Source organism: Cucurbita maxima, unplaced genomic scaffold (genome assembly GCF_002738345.1).
Source record: "Cucurbita maxima cultivar Rimu unplaced genomic scaffold, Cmax_1.0 Cma_Scf00003, whole genome shotgun sequence".
NCBI classification, from domain to species: Eukaryota; Viridiplantae; Streptophyta; class Magnoliopsida; order Cucurbitales; family Cucurbitaceae; genus Cucurbita; species Cucurbita maxima.
Window position 1 is genome coordinate 4,809,419 of NW_019272019.1, and position 19,519 is coordinate 4,828,937.

The window sequence follows — 19,519 nt, forward strand, 5'->3', positions numbered from 1 at the left end:
TACGCGTCTGCTAGTAAGAAGTTTCCACTTTTAACGATCTTAAAATGAAATTCTAACGAACGGTCTAAATTGATACCACGATATAACCCATAAACGAAAAGCCTTGATTTTAAACATTCCTCTCAGAAATTTTCCATAACTTTAATACACAAAGCATCTTCGGTGTGGCTTATTCAAGCTGATTCTATGATCTAGCTCTATACAAAATCCATACAACTAATCAAACTACTAATGATACAACAACCTTGCTTTTTAGCTATGGTCAAAAGTTTTATGTTCAATGTTTGGTTCCACACAAAAATTCAACACAAACTACACTCTCGTTTCCTCCCACGTCAGTTTCTTCGTCTTCCTCGTCGTTGATGCGTCATTCTGCCGCCCGTCTTCCCTGCTGCTACGCTGCTTTGTGAACTCGGCTTCTCTACTGTATTAACATTACCAGCACCATTTTTTCCCTCGCTAGAGGAGATTTTACAGTTCTCATTGCCTTCTGATACAACTTCACCGATATCACTTCCACCCGATAGAGCTTTATCGCTATCATTTTCGTTCACGTCTGGGACCTCCATGGACACTTCACTTAATAGTTTGCATCGTATCTCTACAGACGACCCTTTCATCTCATGGTCGCAACCTGATGAATTGTTTTCTTCCACTACATTGTCGATATCGTTCTGTTCTACAACAAGCTCCCGCGAAGAACTGCAACGCAAGAAAAGAAACTCAGCTATTGCATAATATTTACTTGGATAGAGCGTCAGGAGAGACGAGATGCACGGGTACCTAGGTACCGAAGGAGAACCATTGGGCAGCCCTGCAACTTCGTGCAACGCAGAGCGTTCTCTCTCATTTAAACTTGAACTTGATGCTGCACGGAAAAACAAATACAGTTCACCACCTAATTGTTAGCGAAGCATATTCTGCAGTAGGAGCTGATCAAAGGTTCATTTTTTCAATTTTCGTTATAATTTTTTCTCTCTTACCAACGGGAAAACAATAAACATTACAGTTTGACAATCATGTAAACCAGCTTGTTAGCACTCTGATAAATCCAGTGCAACTACTGCTTAATCCTACAACTGTCAGAAAAACGAAGAATGTAAAACATTTCGATAAATTTATCACGTACCTTTTCTCTCGGCGGGAGGATCAGTTTCCAAATCCTGCAAGCAAAGGAAACAATTGAACTGTATCAAATATCTAGTGGGATCGATACCACTCCACTAAGAGATGAGGTGATACCAAAATTTTCATAGAACAGACACTAAGTTCATTTGCAAAAGTCTGATAGATATCTAGTCTTATTTACGTATATCGATATCGAAAAGGGGTGAAGATCACCCGACAAAAAACCCGGGCAATTTAAGAGGACGGGTCACTCAAACTCACGTCACTGCTCATAGATACCAAATACAAAATTTAACTGTCAGATATGCAATTTTTCCATTTTGCTCCTCCTAGAATATAGGTTCAGTGTTGGAGATCCAACAAGGCCCTTCAGGGAGTCTGTTACCTTATCCTGTTGCAGAACGATGCTGGTTGTACCAAGTAGGCAAGTTTTGTTTTCCGACACATCTCGAGTGGTCTTTGACTCTGTGAGGGTGCGAATAAGGTTCACGATGTTTATGGAGTTCCAAATTACAGATAGAGAATTAAGACATTTTTCATTATTTTTTGACAAATGTAAGTACATTGTTGGACTCATAGAAATGCGTACCTAATAAGTTTTGAATGACAGTATTGTCGGGCGACCGATTCATTGATTTATCTATCGACCTTACAGCATGCTGCATTTTATCTCCACTAGCAATTTTCGGGTAGTCATAACGTGCAGAACTCGAATTACTTTTGTGGTCTGAGGCAAATGAAGACCAATCAAGCTTGGCAGATGGAGTTCTTAGCAGTTCCTCAGTTGCTTTTAATCGTATGCGTCGTATTTCCTCCTGGATTTTCCATGATCCACTGGCAGGAGATTCCCTTTTCACCTGCACTCCAATATCGACAAACAAAATGACGAGTTGTGTTGTAGAAAATTACATGATCATGTTCCTACAAGCATACACAAATTATACTACCAGCCAATGTTGGTCGGTCCTCTAGGTGCTATATTTACTACACGATTTCGAAAAACTTGAAAAAGTATCTATCAATTGAACTTTCAACTGGTAGTGACTCGAAATGACAACCATACTAAAAAGTTGTAGCATAGAGAAATGTTCTGGAGAAGCATAGTGAGTGTAGTTTAATAGATAAAATGGTACCTTAGACGAAGATAGTGGATTTCCACTAATTAAATATGATGTTTCTTCTTTGAAAAGTTGTAACCCTAATGGTGAAGGAGACTTGAAGTCAAAATTATTCGTCGAGGGAGATGCCCATGGAGGACGTGCCCGCATGTATGATTTGGCTACATCTACAGGTGAGCCCATCTCTTCATCATTAACCTGTAGTTACATAAAAAAAATATCTCTTCATCATTAACCTGTAGTTACATAAAAAAAAATATCCAGTTTACATCAAGTACTAAATAAACTATATGATCCCGCAAAAAAATGACTAGTAGAATAACTATTATACACAAGTTAATAAACACGTGCAATGTGATCGAATCGAGAACAAAGTGTAATTAAAAAATTTATTCTCTCTACCCTCATTCACACTTTAGAAGCAAGTCGTTCCTAGGAAAATTTTGATATTCCAACCACAAGGACACTATTATGTTTTCTTTCACTTGTTCTATTTACTTTCATATCAGTCTAACCTAATTTTCAATTGATTGAAAATATCGGCTGAAATTTAGCTCGATCAGCCAAAAGCAAATCCAATGTAAGAAACCATTGAAAAGACATTGAGTAACAACTAGAAAGAAATATGCCACATTCAAGAATAACAAAAGAAAGAATCACCAACCACTGGCAAATTTGTGGAATTCAAGGTGCATGACCTGTGATCCAATTTCAACGTCGAAGTAGACCCCAGTCCTAATCGTTTTTCGTTCAACCATTTTTTTGCCTCGAGAATCGCTGTGCTGCAGATTGCAGGCCTGCCATCATCTGTGTTTATTTTTACACATCTTAGTCTGGTAATAAAGTTTAAATTTCTCATTAGGAAAATATACTCCCTAACATTTTTTTTTTTCTAAATGTTGACACAACTAATTATTTGTATAAAATTAAAATTCTGGTTCAAAGGAGATTGGAAGATAAGTACCACTATCAACGGCTCTGTTTGATATCTCAGTCACCCTCCCTGCAGCCTCACCTTTGATGGTTTGACATTCTACAACCCTTGATTCAATTATCTGAAATAACTTGTCACGCTCCGCCCTGCTTGAATGAAAGTGAGAATGATATGATCCAAAAGGCACAAGTAACAAATAATCGAAGTGTATCATAAAGTGGTAGTTGAAAAAACCAAGCTCATTATACTGTCATTTGTCAAGCATGACCTAAACTATTTAACAACGAGACCATCATCACCGAACATATAGGACTATAGTTTCCTGAGAGCCAGAAGGATTAAAGGAATGGCCACAGGGAACGAGTGCATAACTTATTTCAGTATTGTTGATCACAAAAACAAAATGGAGATTGTTTTTTTCAGATTTCAGACAATTACATAAGAGATGTTGAGAGCAATTTATATGTCGAACCAACAGTATGGCTTGATGATAGTGAAAAAATGGATAGAACTACGGCATGAAACAATGAACAAGTTCATACAAAACTCCTCGAAAAAATTATTATCGTACCTAGAGAAGGTCTCCTGCATCAGTAGCTGTTCAATTATATGTTTGCTATCTTTCTTCTCTGGTGGGAAGTCCTTTCTTAATAAATTGTCCATCGCCAATGTCTCATTCTTCCAACATAAAAATGTCAATCAGACACAATGCTGAAGTCTATAAATCAAATACCAAATAATCCATTGTCTTACACTTCAATTTTTTCACATATATTTTATTCATATAGCTATCGTGTTGACTTAAGAATCTATTTCCCATTCATATATTATGTTAAGTTATATACCCACATAGCACTAGCTGACCCTCAAACCATAAGCTCCAGTATAATGTTGCATCACTTAATCATGAAAATTCTTTCTTCCAACATAAAAAAGTGTTAAAAGAATATAATACTGCAACACTCAAATCACGTATCAAATTCGATAGCAGGGTCTGCTAGAAAAATATTGAGATATTTGTTATATTGGCCAATAGTGAGACAAACACCCATGCAAGTTCATGATTTAAGGTCTATATTTTTTACCTTCTTCACTCTTTCAGCTCGATTTTCATCATGAACATCATCTTCAACATCATCCCCTGTTAAAATAGGATATAATAAGTCTTTAAAAGAGCCACATAAGCAAAACTAAAAGCTGAGACCTTGCCACTCAAATGAATAATCAAACAATACAACTCCTATTCATAGAACCATGCAAGGCCCATATGAATGTAATATACAACATAAAAGATGTATGATTAGTCATCAATTTAGTCCAAGTTTCAATTGCAAATGAAATCACATATTTTCTGAACGTCCTAAGCAGAAATATGTCTATGATAAACGATATCACTGAAGAAATAAGTCTGAATGTAGATGGCTAACATGTATGGGTGATGTATTTCACTTTCTAACTTTTCAACATTTTTCAACGGAAAATCAAGAGAAATAGTGGTGGCAGCAAGGAGTTTAAGATAAGGGAACCAAATTCCTCCCTTCCTCTTTGTCATTGTAAGAGCCGTTCTTCGTAGCATGATCAGTCAAAGAATGAAACGGAATTCTGGGAAGATTTTTGAGTCGGTAATAAAAGGGTTCGTACAATTCACTTATAAGTCAATGATGATATAATTATCTTTTAGGAAGATGGCCGTCAGGTATATATTTAATGTAAAGTGATTTGAGATGGCCTCGGTGCTAAACACCAAATTGAAAAGGTCATGCCTGAGAATCTTGAGTATGCAGCTTCACCGGTGTTTGCTCCTACATGCCTAAATGTCATGGCTTGCTCGGAAAATGAAGAAAGACTTGTCAAAAATCGCCGGTTGGGTTGACTTCTGTATTTATTATTGCCTTCATTGCTGCTCCTCTGGTAGATATTGATAGTATTCGCGAACCTGTTTCTAGATCTCTACTTTACGAAAACAATATTATCTAATGCCATTATCCCTACTTCTGCAGCTATCGGTCGTTAGTTATTCTTTCAGGTCTGTAACTTGTCACATGAGTTTGAATTTCATATTTCCGTACGTAGAAAGAAGTACAAATATCTTCATATTGGTCAACCCACGGTACATCTTCCTTTCCAGGACTTCGAAAAGGTACTTTTAGAATACCAACAACAATATTGATCCAGGCTCTAATATCGGCCTTATTACTTTTAAGGAAAAAATGCAGCATTCTCCAATCAAACCAATGGAAAAATGGTTCTAGCCAAGCAAACTAGGAGTTAAGGACTCCTTCAGATCGTCTTGGACTTCCAAATTTGTGCCCTGAAGTAAACCCTAATTGAATCTCACCAACTCTTACAAATGCCAGGGCACTAGAAAGTTTCACTGCTCTTCAGTCATCAAAAGATTTCCTAAGGCATTTTCTATACTTTTTCGTAGCTGGTTCTAATTGTGGTGTATTCAAATAAGCTCCCAGAAGAGAATCTAGATCCTTGATTGTAACTTGTCTCAAAAACAATGAAAATGCTGTTTCTTGTTCTAAAATAGATCAAACTGAGTTCAATTCCCCTTTTACTTTTCATTTCCTTAAAATGAGCTTACAGTTCGAAGCACATCATCAGCCACTCCTAACCCTAAATACGACAACTAATCCATCAGCATAGTTCGAAAGAAAATACACCAAAATTCGGTTTAAATTAAGCCAACCTGAATCACTGTCCGAAGAGGAGGACGAGGAGTCGGAAACGAAGGCGGAAGATAGCAACTTTCCGGCGCCGGAAGCAACGGTACGAGTAGGCGATAAAATGAACTTGGAGATCCAACTAGGGTTTCCTCCAGAGCCCAAATTCGAAAGCCCCGGACGCTCATAAGGAGTCTTTCTAGTTCCAGCTCGCCTAGCTCGAACAATTTTCCCGCCGGATCTTGACCCTGCTGCTTCGCTATATCCACGAAAAGACGCCATGGAAGTTCACAGTGAGGAATACCTTGCTCGCTCAGGCGAGAATGGGACTTTTCCAGTTACGGAGGGAGAAATGGCCAAACCCGGGAGAGTAATTGAAATTTGACAATAATAACCTTTGTTAAATTACGATCTTGTGCTACACGAAGGGGCTATATGGTAAATTACATTTTGACCAATGAATTTTTTCGAACATTCAACCGCCTTCCTTTTTTTTTTTTTTTTTTTTTTTTTTTTTTTTGTTTCTCTGCGTCGCCGTGAATGGTAACATGATAATATTTGCAAAAGGGGCTTAACGTTCGACGTTTTTACAATAATTTCTAAATGAGGGAGTGAATAATAAATTTTAGGTTAAATTAATTTTAAAAAATATTTTTATTATTATAGTTTTAATGGAAATAATTGATTTCAAAAATATATTTAAAATTTTAAAATGGTTTAAAAAATACATTTTGATTTTTAAAAATATTTTAAAAATACTTCTAAATTTCAATAATACTATTGAGCATTATTAAAAGAAAAAAAAAATTAAAAACACCTTTAACCATTTTTAAAAACTTTTTAAAAAATATATTTACGTTAATACCACATTTTAAAAATAATCATCAAATTTGTAAAATAATATTAAAATATTTATAGATAATAGTTTTAAATAATTTAAATTTGGCGATAAAGAGTTGTAATTAAATAATTGTTTAGGGCAGTTAATGTACTTTGTGGTCTCTTTGAGGACTAGTTGCAATAAATCCTAAATTTTAGGGTTCTTTTTGCAAAATTTTATTTACTTTAATAAACTAATGATAATCTTTTTTTTTCAAGTTCTCAAAATAGGGACAGAGCCCTTGTACCAAATCGGACTCGAACTCGAACCAGAGCTCATTTGCTCGGAATCCATGGCGACGGTGACGGCGGTGACGGCGCTTGTATCTGTGGAAATCGGATACATATATTGAAACGGCTTCGGCGGCGGCATTATTTCAGCGCTCCCTTCCAACATCTTTACGACCGCCGACATTGGAGGTCGATCCTCCGGCGTGTCCTGTACGCACCAGAGAGCCACCATACACATTCTTTCAATCGCCATTTTCCTCTCTCCATCCTCTTCAACATTACATTCACCGCTCATATTCACTAGTTCGCCCTTATCAAACCGCTCCCATATCTGAATCGGAAACCAATCGATGCTCCCGGACGGACTGACTTCGGCGTTCTTCCTCCTTCCGATCATCTCAAACAGCACCATTCCGAAACTGTATACATCGCACTTGAAAGTCACCGGAAAATTGAATCTCAAGAGCTCCGGTGCTGAATATCCCGGAGTTCCTCGATATTCTGTGAGAGATACGTGTGTGTTGTCTCTGTTGCAGAGATTCGAAAGTCCGAAATCGCCGATTTTCGGTGAGAAATCCACATCTAATAGAATGTTCGCAGGTTTGATATCGTAATGGATGATTCTTCTATGGCATTCTTCATGCAAATACGCGATTCCTCTAGCGGTTCCGGTCGCGATTTCCTGCAATTTCTCCCAATCGATTTCGTTCCTGGTTTTTCCGTACAAGAATCTGTCGAGCGATCCGTTCTCCATGTACTCCAAAACCAGCGCGCTCATGAATTCGTCGTAACAGAATCCGTACATCCTGAGAAGATTTCGATGCCGCGTTCTGCCGATTGTTCCGATTTCCGCCATGAACTGATTTTCAGCTTTTTTGTCGGAGTTTCTCTTGAGAATCTTCACTGCGATCTTCAATCCGTTAGGGAACTGGCCTTTGTAAACATCACCGAAGCCGCCGGATCCTAGCCGCGTTGCGTAGTTGTTCGTGAAGACGTTGAGTTGCTGAGCGGTGAATCTAATCGGATATTCGTCGGCGATTTCTCGGAGGAATTTATCCATTTCCGGTGCATCTTTTTCCAAAATCTCTTCCGGCGCCGATTCCAGATCCGTCGGTGGAGTCGATGTGTTTCTCCATTCTCTTACAACTTTCTTGGCAAATTTGTAAGAGAATATGCCAATCACCACGAGAATGAGCAATCCAACCACAGAGCCAACCACCGCTGCAGGCCAAACAATTAACCTCGGCTTTTAATCTCAGGAGTATATCGATATTCTGGCAAGAAAGACGACGATTACAGAGTACTCACAGAAAGCGATTACGATGGACATTGGATTTCCGCCGCCGCCGCCCTGCGCCGATGGCGTGGAGACTCTGAGATACATCAAACAAATCCATAAAACCTAATTAGCTAAAGCATTGTTTCATCAAGCTTTCCAGTAAGATCGAAAAATTGAAGTGAAAAAGATGAAGAGATTATTGCAGAGTACTCACTGGCAGACTACGATTATTATTCCGATCAACCACGCCGCCATTGAAGCCATGGAGGGAGAATTTTGAAGATGAACTTACGGAAAGAGAACAGATAAAAGAAGAAATAAGTACACGCGGCTTGGACTAATTCTCACAGATTGAAGAACTTGGAAGGCGTAGATTATTCTCCGGTGGATTTTTCCACTGCAACCGAAAGATCGGACGCCGCCATTCAATAATTCTTCGGGAAAAGAGTTTCCGGGAAGGTACCTTAAAAATTGAGGGACTAAAATGTCTTTTTCTTAAATCTGACGGGTACATGAATGCAATTTCAAAAACTTAGGGGCTAGAAATGTAATTATAACTAAATTTTATAACTAAAATGTAATTATAACTAAATTTTATTTATTTACATGTTATACGAAATTTAGCAAATGAATTTGGCTGAGAAATTAAGAAGTCCAAATTGTCGTTTTTTAAAAGTACAAGGATCAAAACATAAATTTTCAAATGTATATATACTAAAATGAATAAAATTAAAAGTATATGGATCAAAATATAAAATATCAGGTTAGGAACTTTTAAAGAGAGTTTGTGATTTTTTGAATCGAGTTATATTGAACCGTGTTTAAATGAGACCTCGAGAAGTCAAAAACGTACCTTAAACGAGCCAAGAGAAGAAAATGAGATACCCATTTACCTCGTGCAAAATAATTAATATAAAAAATAGTTTAAATGATAAAAATCATATATAATTTAATTAGAGGAGACTTTTTCCTACAATGTATAGTTTAATTTTAGCTATATACTCCAAAATTTAAAAATAGTAAAAATAAAAATAATATATATATATATATATATATAAGGACTGCAATGTTCTGGAAGAAGGCCCATTAGCACAATCTACGGCCCAATGAAGGCCCAAAATGATGGCCCATAATTGCCAATTGGTCACACTAGAGCATTCGTCTGTTTAGAGTCGCGAGCCGTCGGCAGTCGGCGCCATATTACTTCTCTTTGATTTTTCTCCCTCTCTTCATCGGTTGCTTCGTTTCTCAGAATCGGGTGATTGAAGTTCGAATCAGAACTGCAGAGAGGAGTTAGCGTCAGAGATTGGGAAGAGAAAAGATGACGGGGCTAACATGTAATGCTTGTAACAAAGAATTTCTAGACGCCGAGGAGCAAAAGCTTCACTACAAGTCCGAATGGCATCGATACAATCTTAAGCGCAAGGTCCTCTTTCTATCTCTATCTGTAAGACTTGTGTTATGCTGATAATTGAGCGCAATCGGTTTGGCTTTCTGTTGGCGCAGGGGGTTTATGTCTTTTGTTCTTGAGATAGAATCGTTTTTTTCTTTTGTTGCTGATTTCATGTTCCTTTCTGTTCGGGTGTTGGTATTGGCTTCCGGCGCATCGTTGCCGGATTCTTCTGAGTCGGACGTCAGTATTTGCTTTCTTTGTTAAAAATCTTGGTGTGAATGTTTGATATCTTGGTATGAATATATAGAAATGCCGATGATTACGCGTTTTAAAATTTTTTATAATAAGATCAACTCAAGCGATTGTTCTAAAGCATTATTCGTATTGTGAGATGGTTAGTCTTCGAATTCTAGTGACTCTAGTTGCTGTCTTAATCAGTTTTAGGGAATTGGTCTAAATATGGCGTGCATTCAAGGGGTTAATTATCCTTTGCTACTTACCATAGTATGTACTTGTTCATATGGAGCATAATATTCTTTCCAGACTTGCAATATATCCAATAGATACCCGAAGTTTTTAGGGACTCTAATTTGTCTCCTTGGTGGTTGTTAAGCAGTAACATTCATTAGATTTCATCTTGTTGTAGATACTTATAAGGCCATAGGCGTTCCAAGGGATAACGGTTTTGTTGATAATTGATGTTTCTGTAGTATTTCAGTGTTTTGGAATATACAGGATGTATAGCATTTCTTTGAAAATTTACCCTTTCTTATATCATTTATCTGATGAATAAATCAGGTAGCTAATGTTCCTGGGGTGACAGAGGCATTATTTTTAGCTAGACAATCTGCTGCTGCTGCACAAGAGAATGCCAAATCAAGAGAGACCTCGATGTTATACTCTTGTGGTCTTTGTAGCAAAGCTTATAGGAGTGCGCAGGCTCATGCCCAACATCTTAAATCTAGGAGTCACATTACCCGGGTTTCGCAAGGAAGACATGATCAAGAAGTTGAAAAACCAATAATTAAGCCCCTTCCTCAGCGGATTTCCAATAAGGAACCCCAACAGAGTGAGGAGGAAGAGAGTGAGGAGGAGGAGTGGGAAGAAGTTAATCCTGACGAAGACATGATCGATGAGGGTGAGGGTGAGGATGAGGACGATGATATTGATGCCATTGAAGTGGACTTCGATCCATCATGCTGCTTCATGTGTGATCTAAAGCACGACACCATTGATAATTGCATGGTCCACATGCATAAGCAACATGGATTCTTTATTCCTGATGTTGAATATTTGAAGGATCCGAAAGGCTTCCTTACATACCTCGGGCTGAAGGTGTCGAATTGAGTTGCCTTTTTCATTGGTTCTTTTTTGCTCAATAAAAACCAGAAGTTGATGTACTACTTTGCATTTTTCCAGGTGATGAGGGATTTCAGGTGTCTGTACTGCAATGATAATCGTCTTCCTTTTAGCTGCTTGGAAGCTGTTAGGAAGCACATGGAAGCAAAAAGCCATTGCAAAGTGCATTATGGCGATGGAGACGAGAACGAAGAAGTAGAATTGGAGGAATTTTATGATTACAGCAGCAGGTGCTGCTTATCCTTCTATTTATTGAATTTGCAGTTCTTACAGCTCTAAATAAAACATGATTTCTGAATTGCTGCTTTTCATTTTCTATGGTTTGCATGTAGTTATGTGGATGGAAGCAACCAGCTGGTACCATCAGGGGCTGGGGACAATTCTGTAAAACTTGGTAGTGGTGGAGCTGAGCTCATCTTAGTTCAAAGAACTAACGACCGACAATCGACCAAAACACTTGGTTCTAGACAATTTCTACGTTATTATCGTCAAAAGCCACGACCGTCTCCTGCAAATGATGCGCTCTTAACTGCTGTATTGGCAGCAAGGTATGTTCTGCTCTTTTACCATGAGGGCCTGTAGCTATTATAAATTATATTTGTTTTAAAACCAACCGAAGGATTTCAAATGAGGCTATGAAAAGAAAATCACCGAGGGCAATTACAAAAATCCTTAGAAATTAACTACTTGACACCCTTAAAAAGGCTCTACAAAACAAGGAAAAAAATAGTACCTGCCATCCAAAGAGATCTTCCCTTGTCTCAATCATGGTGGGTGAAGTGAAAAAAGACTTCCTCAATCATCGAGGAGCTCGAAACAATACGTTCTTTTTACTGAATCAAGTAAGTTAATGGGCGAACAAAATATTGACGAGAGATCGTCGTTTGAGTTGCAGGTACAGGAGCATGGGATTGGCAACTGTCCAGTCAAGAGAAACGATGATCAGGATGAAGGTGATGAAAGAAATGAATCGAACCGGGTTGGAAGCTATGCGTACCAAGATCGGTTTGAAGAACAACGTAATCCGAAACCTGCCAAAGAATGTACCACACTAGAGTGTGGTATTTTAGTAGCCTTACATTACATCTTTTTAATTTAAAATGCTTATGATAGAAAGAACAGTCTGCTGTGCAGCTTAAGTGTGCTGAAATCTTGGGATTTTTTGTGCTTGTATTCTCTTGACACCACAAAATTTTGATGATCTGCCATTTTTTTTTTATATTTTGCAAATTAAGAATTGTTTTTTCCTACACGTTTGGAAGAAGGATCAGGTAGGTTGTATTTGCTTCATAATAGCGAATCTGTAATGAATTTATTCTGAAGGCCATCAGTGGAAAATTTCAAATCTGTGTAGAAAATTTTATTTAGTATCTCAAATCTGTTAAATTTGTAATTTAACTAACTTATTCAACTAAAATTTTAACCTCGATTCCTTTTTAAAGTGAATCAATTTAAACTCCCAACTTTTTATAACTTTTTATAATTGAATCAATCGTCCTCCTCTCCTCTAAACTTTTTATAACTTTTTATAATTGAATCAATCGTCCTCCTCTCCTGCCATTGTTGGGCATTGGCCAGAAATGTCATGTATTAGTGAAAATGATATACGGACAATGGGTATCTTACCATCAGATAACGATACTCATCTTCTAACATTATCGACCTTAATAAAAGGGTTTGAATCAATATGACTTCTGGACTAATAAAAACTTATTCCAACTAAATAAGCACGTTGCAATCTAAAACAATCTAAAATTCCTCAAAAGCGCTATTTTAAGAAAGTCGTTCTAAAACACTGAAGGTAAGTAACCAATAATTTGATATGCATACACGCAAAATCCCTTAGAAATTATTATTATATGTACTCCAACTCTAATTTCCACTACTATAGATGCTCATACGGCACCATCTTCTGCAGTGAAGCTACTCTACTACGAATAGCACATAACTCATTCAAAATTATGCCAAGAAGTTTACCTCAAATACAACACATGATCATTCAGGGTCTCCAATTAGTTGGGTTACAATGCCGACAGCTATGGTTCTGCCCATTGCTCTCAGAAATACTCGCCCGAGAGCTCGACTAGTTGAGAATGTTTCAACACAAACTGGGCTTTGTAAAATAACCTAATAACAAAGAAAATCGAAAACGTGTTGCTGCAAGTGTAATGGAGAAAACAATCTGGCAAGTTTTGATAGAAACAGAAAGTGATACGTAAACTTGGTTTTCACCTCAATCACTGCACTCTGTTTAGCACTTAGAACACGCGGTGCCTTCTTCGTGACCTTTCCCGTCTTCGAATCAAGCAACGACACTATCCTTGCAACTCTAGCAGCCTCCTTTACATGTTGTATATGAACTTCCAACTGTTGATTGAAAGAACTGGGATCAATACCCAATAATAAAAGGGAAAAAACAGTATCGAAAAAGAATCCAAGAATATGCACCTGAGATCCTATTAATATTGGAGTTGCAAGTTCCAAGGTTAGAATCTTCAATTCCAAATGTTTTGCAATAGCAACAGGAAAATCAGGATGACATAGGACACCCCCAGCCATCACGCTACTTGCATCAACTCCTTGTAGACTAACAGTCACATTGTCCCCCGCTCTTGCAATTTTGCAAGCCTGAGAATTGCGTTCTAAAGTGCGCACAGTGCCTTTATCTCCAGATGGCATGATTAGAACCTACACGACACCGAAAAACAGACAAACATGACATTTGAACTTCTAGAAGTTTGAAAAATGTTAAAAGGAAATTACTATTGTATTAATAACAGCCAACTTTGGACCTTGCAGGTAACAACTGGAAAATTTTACTTCTCCATAAACTCAGCTTAGAAGTAGAAGCATGTACCTTAGATCCAGACTGGAGAGCTCCAGCTTCCAGCTTGCCAATGGCAGACACTTGTCCTAGTGAAAGCGATCTAACTACATCACATATCGGCATAAGCAGCGGCTTAGAGAAATCTCTAGCGGGTGGTTGAAGGGAATCGATTGCCTCCAATAGATTAGGTCCACGATACCTGCATACAAATTATTGTTTGTGAAACCAATAGAACAAGCAAAGACATCTGAAACGTAGGAATGTAGTTTAACCCCCGAACCAACCGGAGCAACAAGATAGATTGGTTCAGTTACTTCCCAATAGCCTTCAGTTAGAGTGTCAGTTTTACTCGTTTGGTAATTAGCACATTGGTTGGTCAGGAAACCAAACTGACCAACCGAGTATTTCACCTAGTATTTGGCAATAGTAGTGACCGACTGTTATTGAAGGAAGCTAGGTTTAGGGGAGCTCTAGAATAAAAAAAGGATAATCTTCCTCCAGATAGCATAGAGTAGAAAAAGCTCCCCAATTTGTTTTTATCAAAATAAATGGAAGAAACGTCCTTTTAAGAAAATTATAGGGTAAATAAATGATGAAATATCACAGACTCCATTATTCAATCAATCTTGCTTCAATGGGCTGAAAGGAAGGAAGAATGCATGCGCACTCACCAGGACAACAATTGAGCATCAGAAGGGGCATTCACCAGATTCTGATTTGCCATGGCACTCAACGGAATCCAAGTCAACGATGAATCTTTAAAACCACAAGAACGAAAAAAGGTTCCAAGTTGCAGTTTAATGAAGTTGTAGCGATCTTTGGAATACTCCACCACATCCATTTTGTTAACGGCAACAATTATCTGATCTACGCCAAAGCTCCTGATTAACTGCACATGTTCTCTTGTTTGCCCCTTCGAGCTGTCCATACCGGCTTCAAATGCACCAACAGATGCATCTATAACAAGAACTGCGGCATCAGCTTGTGTTGCCCCAGATATCATGTTTGGAACAAAATCTTTATGGCCTGGGGAATCGAGTACAACTACATGATATCTTTTAGAATCAAAATAAGCGACACCAACAGTCATAGTTATTCCTCTCTCTCTTTCTTCTGCACTCTCATCCAGTGCCCAGGCATAAGCAAAGGACCCCTTGCCCTGAGACAAAATATCATTAGTCAGTCATTAAGTAGAGGATGACTGAAAAAATGCATAAGTTTTTTTTTTTTTTTTTTTTTTTACCAAGGACTTTGCTTNTTTTTTTTTTTTTTTTTTTTTTTTTACCAAGGACTTTGCTTCTTTTTCATATTTGTGCATTTCTTTCTGGGATACACGTCCCAATAAGTGCAAAAGTCTTCCTGAGAGAGTAGATTTTCCAGAATCAACATGACCAACCTACAAAATGTTAAATAAAATAGTATTCATATGCCTTTCTATAAATTGATAAAAGGCTTAAAAAGATACTTCAAAATAATTCACGAGACTGCACACTTATATGTAGACTTACTATAGCAAGATTCAGCTGAGTCAAAGTATCTACAGCTTTATCAGGTAGCATCCATTTATCAACCTTGTAAGGCACATTTGATGTTTTTCCTAGCCCACTAATATAATTTGCATAGGCAGATTTGACATTTAGAACCATGTTGTTCAAACTACCGGCAAGACTTTGGGGCTTTTCCTGCTCCACAGAACGGTTACTGCTCTCATCCATGCTTTCAAATTTGCCTGCTGATTTTGATGTGGAAGTGCTTGATGACCTGTTATCACGTGATCGTGAATTTTTCGTTATACTAATTGACGTATTATGCTCTTCAGTGACCACTGTACTTTTTCCAATTGTTGTGCTCCAGTTGTCTGAACTTTTGGTACTCAGCTGTGTATTTCCTACACTGCCTAATTTGCCCGTCGGCAATACAGCAGACGATCTATGTGCACCTTTTGAAGCCAATACTTCATTATTTGCACACTTCTTAGTGACGTCTGAAGATAATATTGAAGAGTTGAAGTCGTTGTGGCTGACTGCTAGAAAATGGTGAATCATCAGAAAGCAGACTTTTTTCAGATGGTAACATTAGGAGCAGAAATTCCAAAGATATCTATTACTTAATCGAGATACAGGTAGACTGAATAACCAACCACGGAAATAGAAACATTGGAACAGAAAATTCATCCTTCTAACTGAAACCAAGTTCAAGTTGGCAGCCAAAACCAACCACTAGATGACACATTTTAAAGCCTAATTTTACCATTGATTGATCGATGTACTCCTAATATAACATGAATAACAAAAGATGTCAAAATATTGTGGTACATTGGATATCAGCAAGTATATTGTGATGATTGAGTAATGGAAATGATCAAACAAAATTGACAACAATGGTATTTTAGTTCCACTTTCATCATCTCCAAAATAAGTTAAATAATAAATAATCCAGATCTATCAATCGCAGAAGGGAATGAACTGCTTTTGAACTTGAAAATAAAGGATCCAGAAAGACTTTAGAACAGAACCAAATTGAAGCGCAGTGGGGAGTAATCAATCATCTAAGAGAACGGAAGAAGAATTGCTTTGGAGAATGCATACTAGAGGTAAATTTGTCCTAGTCATTCAAGAAGACTGTAGGAAAACAGCCAAACAGTTACAACTAGACTCACAATAAAGTATCACAAAACACAGTAAAAGCATTGCTTTACTACATACAAAACCACAGAAAATAAAATTTTCCCCTGCGAATGAATGTGGGATAAAGATGCAATAATAGAGCTTTTTGACATATAGGCAGGTAAACCCACCCCCGGCAGTACGTTTTTGATAAAGGGGTCTTAAACTATCACTCACTTCCCTGACACCCAATTACTTCGGGGACTGGACACTAAGAAAAGATGCTTAAAGTAATTAACTTGAACCCTTAAACCAATAGATGCAAGCTATCCCTCATGTTCTTCAAAGTAAAAAGATTTTCACATCTATCAGATGTTTTGACAGATGCACACACATCAAATCTTTCAAGTGTAGGTCCATGGTTTTGTTGCTTTCTCTTGGTTAAATAGCAATTTAATTTTTGCTTCTCAACTATTACTAAAGCAACAACAAAATCTGCAGCCACCAAAGTATACCTTTTAAATCAACTTTGGAGGAACGCAATCCCTTAGAAACCACATCATCTGGGGATGGAATATCAAACTTGAAAGGGACTGTATAATTCCACATGAATGAGGTTAGATATCTAATGCAGTCATGAACTGAAGATGTTGTTTAGCAAAGAAAAGATATCTTTGAATAGTTACTTGAAGATATCTTAGAGTGATTACTTGTAGATCAGAAGTATTTTGCAATTATTTTTTGGATGTCTTCAAGGGAGCAATAGATATCGTTTTGGATTTCATTATTGCTTAGAAATACTAAACAACATCATTCTGGCTCTAGATAGTGAAGAAGCAGACCACAAAACAACTTGCTCTAATTTTGTGGATCCACATCTTACTGAAACAATGGGTAAAGTGCAAACCTATATTAGTACGGACATGACTATAGGTACTAGAAGCATTATGGACTTCATGCAAATGGCCCCGGATATTCCCAATCTTGAGGATGTTATCTTCTCTTTCCTCCAAAAATTTATCGTTCTGCTCTTGAAATTTTACTTCCCTTTTGGGTATCTGATTTGGTGACGATGCAAAGAGAGACTTGGCCATTTTGGATACTCCAGAGTCTTTGCAAATGTTCTCAACTGCATTGAAAGAGATCTAATCTATGAAAGGTGAATGAGCTAGGCAAGGGAAGTTTTTAACAATCCAAAAAATTAAAAGAAGTAATATTCAAGTTCTCTTGGAGCTTCCAAAATCAAACCAAATGCTGATTCCTTTGCCTAATACGACAAATCTTAATTCTGAAAAGTGGAATACTGAATGCAAAGAGGGAAAAAAAGGAGAATAATGAATGAAAGAACGACCATAAGCGAAATAGCACAAAACTCAGCCATAACAAAAGCAGTTGAATCCATTTATATAGCACTTGTTTCCCTTTAAATAGTGAACAAAATCATGTTAACAATGTGTGATTAAGTACCTGTTCCATCATCGTGATTATTTCTGTCGTTGACCAAAGGGATGCGCAGAACTCCACATATATCACAAGCAGTAAAACTGTCTTCATTGTCGTAAGTGCAGATCGTGCATCGCCAAAGCTTGTGCCCCTTTGTTCCTTCCTTAGCCTCAGGTGTCTTCTCTGTTATCGTAAACAAAACCCAAACATTTGGTAAGACAGAAAAGCAACAAAATATCACCATATGATCGTATTGCAAAAACGACAATTCAGAACTGGACCAACACCGGTGTACTCCAAATTTATTGCAGGCTGTGCTTACTATAGCCCGTCCAAATAACGGGCCAAGAGTTAAACTACTGTTCATCACCAAATCACTGCTCGCCAATCATCTTTCCACCCTTCATTTTAATTGATTACATGGCGACAATGCTCCACAAGTCATTTAGTCTATATTATTACTTCAAATAGCTAAATTCAAAAAAAAAAAAAAAAAAAAAAAAGTAAAAGGAGTCGTGGAAGATACTAAAATGAAATGTTATCAGAGAGAGAAGTTCCCTGCCTTTTTCTTCTACGTCGAAGTCATTGTCGTAATAATCATAATCGTCGTACTCGTCGTAATCTTCATCGAAATCCAACCCGTAGCTCACCTTACGAGGCATTGTTCTAGCAAGGAAGGAAGATAGATGTATGTCAGAGCTACAGGTTGTTATTATATATATATATATAAACATTCAATCCAATCCTGAAATTCCGACATGGGACGAAATCTAGGCTACCTTAATTATACGATACGTTCTGAGTTGATAATTTAGCTACTTCATCATGCAAGAATCTTCCTCGGATGGCGAATCAGATAACAATCACCGCCTTCGCAACTTCAAGCAAGCAACCAAATGTATGAAAATCACTTCCAACTCTGATCATGAGCTGCATATACATTTCCCCATTCTTCACTTGAACGAAGCTACGCCGCGTAGCAATAAGTTGAAATCAGCCGAATCGAAAATTTATCCTTCACCCCGTAAAACTTGTAGAATCTGTTCTTCAGACAAAACTACACACAACGAAAAAGGAATCGCGTGTTTCCATTTCCCAATTTTCGATAAATAATCGCAAGAAAGGTAACGCCCTAAGAATTAGGGTTTACTGGAGACGACAAGCAATCAGAGAATCTTCATGTATCGGTACAGGCATACGAGAGCTCCAGCTTCACATTCAGGCTCCTCTTCTTCTACACATTTTCCCCCATCTGCTGGATGTGAAAAAAAGAACCAAAAAACAAAACAAAAACTATTTATAAAGGTATGGTCCGAAAGCCCACTTTGTTAGCGGGTTAGGGCCCATATTCCATTATTTTATTGGGCCTGTGAGGATGTTGTTGGGCCAGAGACCCAGCCCATTTTAAGCCCAAATCAGCAAATCGAGTAAATTAGGTTAATACAAATTTGTAATTATGATTAGTAAAATTCTATATACAAATTTTTTTTAAAATAAAAATAAATTCAATAATCAAATAAAAAATACTCTTTTTTTTTCATTATATTTGACTTAATATTTGCATCGAGAAAAAATTATCAAACTATTTTTATTGTTTATTAATTTTAAAATATTTTATAAAATTTAAAAATAAAGTTTCTTATATTATGTTCC

At 37.4% G+C, this 19,519-nt stretch overlaps 4 protein-coding genes across 12 annotated transcripts; 1 reads left to right on the forward strand and 3 right to left on the reverse strand.

Annotated features, from left to right (window-relative positions):
* Nucleotides 1–83: 83 nt before the first annotated feature.
* LOC111476624 (protein KAKU4-like) lies at nt 84–6,192 on the reverse strand. Its single transcript, XM_023120386.1, has 11 exons — nt 5,876–6,192; nt 4,266–4,321; nt 3,752–3,858; nt 3,211–3,326; nt 2,911–3,053; nt 2,262–2,444; nt 1,718–1,985; nt 1,514–1,593; nt 1,130–1,163; nt 784–868; nt 84–702 (listed from the first exon to the last, which is right to left on the reverse strand). Exons 1-11 carry the CDS (start codon nt 6,129–6,131, stop codon nt 336–338), a joined length of 1,695 nt encoding a protein of 564 aa, XP_022976154.1. The 5' UTR covers nt 6,132–6,192; the 3' UTR covers nt 84–335.
* Nucleotides 6,193–6,843: 651 nt separating this feature from the next.
* On the reverse strand, nt 6,844–8,702 carry LOC111476631 (rust resistance kinase Lr10-like). The gene is made up of 3 exons (XM_023120394.1): nt 8,453–8,702; nt 8,268–8,332; nt 6,844–8,180 (listed from the first exon to the last, which is right to left on the reverse strand). The coding sequence occupies exons 1-3, from the start codon at nt 8,500–8,502 to the stop codon at nt 6,943–6,945; spliced, it is 1,353 nt and encodes a 450-aa protein (XP_022976162.1). The 5' UTR covers nt 8,503–8,702; the 3' UTR covers nt 6,844–6,942.
* A 698-nt stretch (nt 8,703–9,400) lies between these two features.
* Nucleotides 9,401–12,236, forward strand: LOC111476633 (cytoplasmic 60S subunit biogenesis factor REI1 homolog 1-like). Its single transcript, XM_023120398.1, has 5 exons — nt 9,401–9,664; nt 10,430–10,966; nt 11,051–11,220; nt 11,323–11,538; nt 11,886–12,236. The coding sequence occupies exons 1-5, from the start codon at nt 9,560–9,562 to the stop codon at nt 12,043–12,045; spliced, it is 1,188 nt and encodes a 395-aa protein (XP_022976166.1). The 5' UTR covers nt 9,401–9,559; the 3' UTR covers nt 12,046–12,236.
* A 533-nt stretch (nt 12,237–12,769) lies between these two features.
* Nucleotides 12,770–19,137, reverse strand: LOC111476605 (HBS1-like protein). Of its 9 annotated transcripts, none has more exons than XM_023120337.1 (12): nt 18,646–19,137; nt 18,429–18,532; nt 17,891–18,049; nt 17,331–17,552; nt 16,939–17,016; nt 15,326–15,840; nt 15,103–15,213; nt 14,489–14,976; nt 13,848–14,016; nt 13,439–13,678; nt 13,223–13,357; nt 12,770–13,117 (listed from the first exon to the last, which is right to left on the reverse strand). In XM_023120337.1, exons 2-12 carry the CDS (start codon nt 18,526–18,528, stop codon nt 12,986–12,988), a joined length of 2,349 nt encoding a protein of 782 aa, XP_022976105.1. In that variant the 5' UTR covers nt 18,529–18,532; nt 18,646–19,137; the 3' UTR covers nt 12,770–12,985. The 9 variants fall into 9 exon arrangements, with proteins under 9 accessions (XP_022976105.1, XP_022976104.1, XP_022976107.1 ...); XM_023120336.1 differs by having other exon boundaries at nt 15,326–15,843; XM_023120339.1 differs by lacking the exon at nt 16,939–17,016.
* Between the last annotated feature and the right edge of the window lie 382 nt (nt 19,138–19,519).

What these genes read in the sequence shown, in the direction of transcription:
- LOC111476624 (XM_023120386.1), bottom strand. Translation starts at nt 6,131, where the DNA reads ATGGCGTCTTTTCGTGGATATAGCGAAGCAGCAGGGTCAAGATCCGGC. An exon ending in TGTCATTCAAAACTTATTAG is followed by an intron (nt 1,594 to 1,717) that starts GTACGCATTTCT and finishes GCACCCTCACAG; the next exon opens with AGTCAAAGACCACTCGAGAT. An exon ending in TCCTCCCGCCGAGAGAAAAG is followed by an intron (nt 869 to 1,129) that starts GTACGTGATAAA and finishes TTTTCCGTGCAG; the next exon opens with CATCAAGTTCAAGTTTAAAT.
- LOC111476631 (XM_023120394.1), bottom strand. Translation starts at nt 8,502, where the DNA reads ATGGCTTCAATGGCGGCGTGGTTGATCGGAATAATAATCGTAGTCTGC. An exon ending in ATAATAATCGTAGTCTGCCA is followed by an intron (nt 8,333 to 8,452) that starts GTGAGTACTCTG and finishes GATGTATCTCAG; the next exon opens with AGTCTCCACGCCATCGGCGC. An exon ending in GTCCATCGTAATCGCTTTCT is followed by an intron (nt 8,181 to 8,267) that starts GTGAGTACTCTG and finishes TTTGGCCTGCAG; the next exon opens with CGGTGGTTGGCTCTGTGGTT.
- LOC111476633 (XM_023120398.1), top strand. Translation starts at nt 9,560, where the DNA reads ATGACGGGGCTAACATGTAATGCTTGTAACAAAGAATTTCTAGACGCC. An exon ending in GATACAATCTTAAGCGCAAG is followed by an intron (nt 9,665 to 10,429) that starts GTCCTCTTTCTA and finishes TGAATAAATCAG; the next exon opens with GTAGCTAATGTTCCTGGGGT. An exon ending in TTTTATGATTACAGCAGCAG is followed by an intron (nt 11,221 to 11,322) that starts GTGCTGCTTATC and finishes GTTTGCATGTAG; the next exon opens with TTATGTGGATGGAAGCAACC.
- LOC111476605 (XM_023120336.1), bottom strand. Translation starts at nt 18,528, where the DNA reads ATGCCTCGTAAGGTGAGCTACGGGTTGGATTTCGATGAAGATTACGAC. An exon ending in TAATCACGATGATGGAACAG is followed by an intron (nt 17,553 to 17,890) that starts GTACTTAATCAC and finishes CTTTCAATGCAG; the next exon opens with TTGAGAACATTTGCAAAGAC. An exon ending in TCATGTCCGTACTAATATAG is followed by an intron (nt 17,017 to 17,330) that starts GTTTGCACTTTA and finishes GGAATTATACAG; the next exon opens with TCCCTTTCAAGTTTGATATT.